This window comes from Dendropsophus ebraccatus, chromosome 1 (genome assembly GCF_027789765.1).
Source record: "Dendropsophus ebraccatus isolate aDenEbr1 chromosome 1, aDenEbr1.pat, whole genome shotgun sequence".
In the NCBI taxonomy this organism is placed as follows: Eukaryota; Metazoa; Chordata; class Amphibia; order Anura; family Hylidae; genus Dendropsophus; species Dendropsophus ebraccatus.
Window position 1 is genome coordinate 5,827,310 of NC_091454.1, and position 8,192 is coordinate 5,835,501.

The following is an 8,192-nucleotide window of genomic DNA, read 5'->3' on the forward strand; positions in this document are numbered from 1 at the left end:
TCACGCATCACGGAAAACATCTGGCCGTCCGATAGGCGCATCCCCTACGCGGCCTAATATAGCGCGTCCGGATCGGTGCCCTCCGATGTGTCATGTTTGGTAAATATCCGTAATTAATCACAGCCGAATCTGTAATCATCCCCCCCCCCTCCTTCCTCTCATACAGCAGCCGCGCCAAAAATTAGAGACGCCAACCGTAACCAAAGGGTCTGTGCAAAGGAATGAGGGAAAAGCGAGGTCAGATGACCAGTCCTTATAAGACAGGAAAGGAAGGGGTGGAGCTAAATGTCAATAAGTGGTGATGAGTAAACCCCGCCCGTGAGCAGCTGCAGGTAAGTATCATGTGACCACCGTGACTTGCTGCAGGGAAGTATAATGTGACATCTCTGAACTGCTGCAGGGAAGTATCATGCAACCACCATGGGCAGCTGCAGGGAAGTATCATGAGACCACCGTGACTTGCTGCAGGGAAGTATCATGTGACTTTTCCGACCTGCTGCAGGTAATTATCATGTGACTTCTTCGACCTGCTGCAGGTAATTATCATGTGACTTCTTCGACCTGCTGCAGGTAATTATCATGTGACGTCTCCGATCTGCTGCAGAGAAGTATTATTTGACTTCTCCGACCTGCTGCAGGGAAGTATCATGAGACCACTGTGACTTGCTGCAGGGAAGTATCATGAGACCACTGTGACTTGCTGCAGGGAAGTATCATGAGACCACCGTTACTTGGTGCAGGGAAGTATCATGAGACCACCGTTACTTGGTGCAGGGAAGTATCATGAGACCACCGTGACTTGCTGCAGGGAAGTATCATGAGACCACTGTGACTTGCTGCAGGGAAGTGTCATGTGACTTCTCCGATCTGCTGCAGAGAAGTATCATGTGACTTCTCCGACCTGCTGCAGGGAAGTATCATGTGACTTCTTTGACCTGCTGCAGGGAAGTATCATGTGACTGCTCTGTATCACTGCAGAGAAGTGTCACGTGACTGCTGTGTATGACTGCAGGGAAGTGTCATGTGACTGCTCTGTATCACTGCAGGGAAGTGTCATGTGACTGCTCTGTATCACTGCAGGGGAGTTTCATGTGACTGCTCTGTAGCACTGCAGGGAAGTGTCATGTGACTGTTCTGTAGCACTGCAGGGAAGTGTCATGTGACTGCTCTGTATCACTGCAGGGAGATGTCATGTGACCTGCTGCAGGGAAGTGTCATGTGACCTGCTGCAGGGAAGTGTCACGTGACCGACACATGGAACTAGCTGACACTGATTATGTTAACAATTATTGGGTTAATCAATTAGGTTGATAATTATTTAGGCAACTATCAGATATAGCGAATTTAAAGGGATAATGCTCCCCCCGCGCCTCGTGATCCTCAGCCAGTCCATAAATCTACCCCTCCCGCTACGCGGCAGATTGACTGGCGGTCCTCCCCCCCATTACGTAACCCCCTACAATATAGGATTTAAATAATTCTAGAACTTTTTGTTTCAGCGCGATTCTATTCCTGCTCCGAGGGATCCGTGTATCCAAGCAACACCGGGGGTGTGAAAAAAAAACCTCGAATTTCCGAACGGAGAGGAAATCTGGCTGTGGGTGATGTCTCCTATGGTATCTATAGGATGGCGGCTCCTTAGATAAAGGTTCCCGTCAATCTGAATGGATTCACATATGGCGGGACGTCGCTCCGGAGGGGCCTCATGATAAATGACCCTCCCCCGGGGCAGGTGAGCGACCACCCCCTATCTTTTTCCCCGGCTTCTACCAACGTAAACAAATTTTTTATACAATTTTTTACATTTTGTCTTTTTTCCTCGGTTTGTTCAGCTCCCGCAGTCCTAGGCTCAGTGTAAGGTTACGTCATCTTAACCCTGCCATATTAACTATATCGGTTACCACGGTAACACTCATTACACTCAAAAAAGTTTCAGCTTCACGCTGTACGGCGAACGACGCAGGAAAAAACCTGTCAGATCCGTCCCCGTCCCTCATTAGTTATCAACACGGAGGACGACAGTGACAGCTCTGGTCTCCCCGCTGGTTTTTATATTTATTAGCACTTAAAGTGATTTCATATCCCATAGCAACCAGTAAGATTACTGCCTCCCATGGCAACCAAGAATGTTACAGTATCTCATAGCAACCAGTAAGATTACTGCCTCCCATAGTAACCAAGAAGATTTGGCATCTCATGAAAACCAAAAATGTAACTGCATCCCATAGCAACCAAGAATGTTACTGCATCCCATAGCAACCAACAATATTACTGTATCCCATAGCAACCAGTAAGATTACTGCCTCCCATAGCAACCAAAAAGATATGGCATCTCATGGCAACCAAAAATGTAACTGCATCCCATAGCAACTAAGAATGTTACACAATGCCAAAGCAACCAGGAATGTTACTGAATTCCATAGCAACAGAGAATGTTACTGCATCCCATAGCAACCAATAATGCTACTGAATCTCATAGCAACAGAGAATGTTACGGTATCACACAGCAACCAAGAATGTTATTGCATCCCTTAGCAACCAAGAATGTTAATGCAATCCCATAGCAACAGAGAATGTTACTGCATCCCATAGCAACAGAGAATGTTACTGCATCCCATAGCAGTAGATAATGTTACAGCATCCCATATAAACCAAGAATGGTACTGTATCCCATAGCAACAGAGAATACTATCCATCGAATAGCAAAAGAGAATGTTACTGTATCCCATAGCAACAGAGAATAGTACTGCCTCCAATAGCAACAGAGAATTTTACTGCATCCCATAACAGAGAATGTTATGGCATCCCATAGCAACAAATAATATTACTGTATCCTATAGCAACAGAGAATATTACTGCATCCCATAGCAACAGAGAATATTACTGCATCCCATAGCAACAGAGAATGGTACTGTGTCCCATAGCATCAGAGAATATGACTTCATCCCATAGCAACTGAGAATGTTACTGCATCCCATAGCAACAGAGACTGTTAATGCATCCCATAGCAACTGAGAATGTTACTGCATCCCATAGCAACAGAGACTGTTACTGCATCCCATAGCAACAGAGACTGTTACTGCATCCCATAGCAACAGAGAATGTTACTGCATCCCATAGCAACAGAGAATGTTACTGCATCCCATAGCAACAAAGATTATTACTGCATCCCATAGCAACAGACAATATAACTGCACCCCATAGCAACAGACAATATTACAGAATCCCATAGTAACAGAAAATGTTACTGCATCCCATAGCAACAGAGAATGTTACTGCATCCCATAGCAACAAAGATTATTACTGCATCCCAAAGCAACAGACAATATTACAGAATCCCATAGTAACAGACAATGTTACTGCATCCCATAGCAACAGAGAATGTTACTGCATCCCATAGCAACAGAGAATGTTACTGCAATCACTAGCAAAAAAAACCAAAAAAACATTTAACAACATCCTAAAGAAAAATAAAATGTTACTGTATCCTAAAGTTACAAAACATAAATTGTACTGCACGCAATAGCAACCATAAATTGTACTGCACGCCATAGCAACCATAAATTGTACTGCACGCCACAGAAACGATAAACTGTACTGCACGCCATAGCAACCAAAAAGCGTAATACACGCCATAGCAACTATAAATTCTAAAATATTTTACTGCACCCTATAGCAACAAAAATACTACAGGAACAGAAACACTTATTGCATCCCATAGCAACAAAACCATACGGCATCCCATAGCAACAAAACCATACGGCATCCCATAGCAACAAAACTATACTGCGTCCCATGGCAAGAAAATCATACGGCATCCCATAGTAACAAGACCATACTGCATCCCATAGCAACAAAACTATACTGCATCCCATAGCAACAAAACTATACTGTATCCCATAGCAACAAAACTATACTGCATCCCATAGCAACAAAACCATACTGCATCCCATAGCAACAAAACTATACTGCATCACATAGCAATAAAACTATACTGCATCCCATAGCAACAAAACCATACGGCATCCCATAGCAACAAAACTATACAGCATCCCATAGCAACAAAACTATACTGCATCCCATAGCAACGAAACTATACTGCACCCCATAGCAACAAAACCATACGGCATCCCATAGCAACGAAACCATACAGCATCCCATAGCAACAAAACTATACTGCATCCCATAGCAACGAAACTATAAATTGTACTGCACGCCATAGCAACCATAAATTGTACTGCACGCCATAGCAACCATAAATTGTACTGCACGCCATGGTAACAAAAATACCACAGGAACAGTAACAAGTGTTACTTTATTTATAGCAAGCAAAACTTTACACCATTCTAAAATATTTTACTGCACCCTATAGCAACAAAAATACTACAGGAACAGAAACACTTATTGCATCCCATAGCAACAAAACCATACGGCATCCCATAGCAACAAAACCATACGGCATCCCATAGCAACAAAACCATACGGCATCCCATAGCAACAAAACCATACGGCATCCCATAGCAACAAAACCATACGGCATCCCATAGCAACAAAACCATGCGGCATCCCATAGCAACAAAACCATGCGGCATCCCATAGCAACAAAACTATACTGCATCCCATAGCAATAAAACCGTACTGCATCCCATAGTTACAGCATCCCATAGCAACAAAACCATACAGCATCCCATAGCAACAAAACCATACTGCATCCCATAGCAACAAAACCATACAGCATCCCGTAGCAACCAAACATTTGACTGCATCCCACAGCAACCACTTGACTACATCCAATGGTAACAATATGATTAGTAATAATTCTTTCCCTGGTTTATCCTGTGATGGGAGGATCAGAAGATGAATGAAGTAAAATCATTGGACTCCTCCCTGAATCCCCCTCAGCGCCTCAGTACAGATCGGCGGCCTTCCTTCCTCTACTCGGGGATTAATACGACGTTCGCCGAATCAAAGGTCAGAATCTTCTGCTGCAAGATCTGAAATTAAGGTTATAAATTCCGGCGCTGGCGTCAGCGATGTCGGCCGCGTCCTTCCCGTCAGACGCATTCTGCTAATTGTGAAGGAACATCACCGACCCCGCAGCTGACTCCTCCACATACGGACGTGTTGCGGATCGTTGGGGCACCACTTGTGGTACGGTGCGGCACACAGATCTACACACAAAGCCTCTTTACAGAGCAGTTTTTAGACATGATCTTGGCGCCAGTCGTGACACGTTGCGACATATCTGCACCTGTTGATAACTGCATTGGGGATTGATTTCAGGATCAATACGATCTTACTGACAGTCGTGACACGTCTCGGCATATCGGCACCTGTCGATAACTGCATTGAAGATCAACTTTAAGGAGCTGCACAATCGTGGTGCCAGCCGTGACATATTGGCACCTATTGAGCACCGCATTGGGGATCGATTACGGACCAATATGATCTTGCTGCCAGTCGTGACACGACGCGGCATATCGACACCTGTTGATCTCCGCATTGGGGATCAATTTAAGGACCTGCACAATCGTGGCACCAGTCATGACATGTCTTGACATATCGGCACCTGTTGATAACCACATTAGGAATCGATTTAAGGACCGATGCGATCTTGCCATCAGTAGTGACATATTGGCACCTGTTGATCTACGCATTGGGGATCAATTTAAGGACCGGTAAGATCTTGCCGCCAGTCATGACACATTGCGACATATTAGCACCTGTTGATCTCTCATTGACGCATCAGGATCGGTTTTTAGGAATTTACGATCTTGGCGCCAGTCGTGACTATCGGCACCTGTTGATCTCTCATAGACGCATTAGAACATGATCTTGGTGGCAGTGGTGACACGTTGTGACTATCGGCACCTGTTGATCTCTCCACATAGATGCATCAGGGTCGGTTTTAGGACATATATGATCTTGGCGCCAGTCGTGACCCCTGCAGAGACCCCTGTGCGCCAGTCCTGTCGCTACTCCTTCTACATACGCAGTATTACAACAACCAGGCCACTAAGTATCTATACACTTGCTCCGCCATGTTTCTTTTTACCCTACAATAACAGCAGCTATTTCCTCCTCTTCGTACTACTATGAGCCGCCTGCAAAAACAGACATGAGGTTGGCGACCCCGGCAGCGATCCGTACACGAAGCCTTGGCCCCGCAGCGTGTGGTCCTCTTATTCAGCATCCACCCCTGGGACCGCTACATAGATAAAGAAAGCTGCAACAAAATATACATGTCAACCCAAAAGTGCAGATTAATTGCAAAAAAAGGGCACCTCAATGGGGGAACAAAGCGCCCCTCCCCCACCCCCCAAACCGGACTGGGGTAACGGGACTGGAAGAGCTGGAAGGGTTAACTCGGCAGGCCCCTGCTCTGTGTCTTCATAGCTGAGGGGCAGTGAGTATTTCCAAATCTGGAAATCACCCAGGTGTCTCTGGATAATGTTATCTGTGCCGCCCCCCCCCCCCCCCTTCCTTATATACGGGGAGGGGGAGAGGGGGGCTGCTGCTGCTGCTGCCACTAAGGGGTTACTCTACAGCTGAAGAAAGCAATGAGGTTTATGTTAATGCAGTAATATGATCAGCGCTATCCTCCCCATGTGCCCAATCCCCCCCGGTCCCGGCCACGACGTCAGCTACCCTGGAGAGATTCAATGAAGTCTGGTCCCAAAGGGCAATAGAGACGTCCACAGCGACAACTCTACCGCCACATAGTGACCACCTCTGCCAAACCGGCCCAGGCCTAAACCACAACCACCATCATCCTGCAAGGCCCTGGACTAGAGGGTGGGGGCTGCAGCATGCAAACAACACCCTAAATCTCAGCTACCCGCATCCCCCCCGACCCAGGAGACAAGGACCTGTGGATTCAACACACCGGACAACAACCCTCAACGGGGGGAGGAGAAGATGAGGACAACCACTGGGACCCGTGACCTCAGGGCCACATGTGATGGTGATGATGATGGGCACCTGGTGATGGAACGGGGTGGTCTCCGACCTCTCACCTTGGTGGTCTCCCTCGGGGATATACATCCTCCGGCTTTCATTGACCATTTACGACCAGAAATAAAGGTTCCAGGTTAATCCTCTAGAGAAGGCCTCGTCCTCCGGAGATGGGGGGTCCGGGGTGGTCCGGTGATCAGGGGGTCCTGTCCGGTGATGGGTCGGGAGCAGAGTCCTATTGTTATGGAGTAGGGAAGGCGAGGATGGGGGTGTCTGGGTGCAATGCTGGCGGGGGGCGTCTAGTGATTCCGGGGGTCTCTCTACAGTAACTATGAGGATGGGGGGCTGCCTTTAGTGATTGGGGGGCTCTGTAATAGAACTTGAGGATATGGGGGTCTCTGCTCGGGGACTGGGGGGGTCTGGGCTGACGGAGTAGGGGGCTGTTTCCGATGATGATTGGGGAGGGGGACGTCTCGGATTAGCGGTGGTGATGATGATGCGGGGGGCTCGTCTCCTGCGGTGAGGGGGGCTGTGATTAGAGGGGCAGTCTCCGGCAATGAGGGGGGGGTCTCTGTCTCCAATGATGGGGTGCAGCCTCCTGGCTCTCCAGTGATGAGGTCTCTCCAGTGCTGGGGGGTCTCTGTATCCTCCCCCTGATCCTCTCTGCTCTTGGGGGGCTATTACCTGATCCCCATTCTGGTGTGCGGGGCAGGCCTGCTCAGTAGGGTGGGCTCCGGGCCCCCCAGGCTGGAGGAGCGGCGGCGGCGGAGCCGGGGGGAGACATGCTGAAGCCGCACCGACTGCTCTCTGTTGGCAGCTGCCGTTTCTGCAGAGGAAGAGAGAGAGAGAGAGAGGGGGAGAGAGACGGAGCGGCCGCCCCTCCTCCGCCTCCTCCCCCGGCCGAGCGGAGACTCCCCCGCCGCCCGACCGGGGCCCCGCCACACCGGCAGCCCAGGGGCCCCGACTGTGTGTACCGAGGGGCCCCGGGGTATACACTGTGAGGAGACCCGACTGTATATACCGAGAGCCGAGGGGCCCCGGGGTATATACACTGTGAGGAGACCCGACTGTATATACCGAGGGGCCCGGGGTATACACTGTGAGGAGACCCGACTGTATATGTTGAGGGGCCCCTGGGTATATACACTGTGAGGAGACCCGACTGTATATACCGAGAGCCGTGGGGCCCCGGGGTATACACTGTGAGGAGACCCGACTGTATATACCGAGGGGCCCGG

The 8,192-nt window shown here is 48.7% G+C and overlaps 1 protein-coding gene across 6 annotated transcripts in view; it reads right to left on the reverse strand.

Annotated features, from left to right (window-relative positions):
- The window catches only part of CACNA1C (calcium voltage-gated channel subunit alpha1 C), a 204,108-nt gene extending 196,324 nt beyond the window's left edge, over positions 1 to 7,784 (reverse strand). For all 6 annotated transcript variants that reach the window (XM_069964971.1, XM_069964973.1, XM_069964969.1 and 3 more), the window contains exon 1: positions 7,017 to 7,784. In XM_069964971.1, the coding sequence (XP_069821072.1) occupies positions 7,017 to 7,065 (49 nt within the window). In that variant the 5' untranslated portion in view covers positions 7,066 to 7,784. The remainder of the gene's footprint in view (positions 1 to 7,016) is intronic.
- Between the last annotated feature and the right edge of the window lie 408 nt (positions 7,785 to 8,192).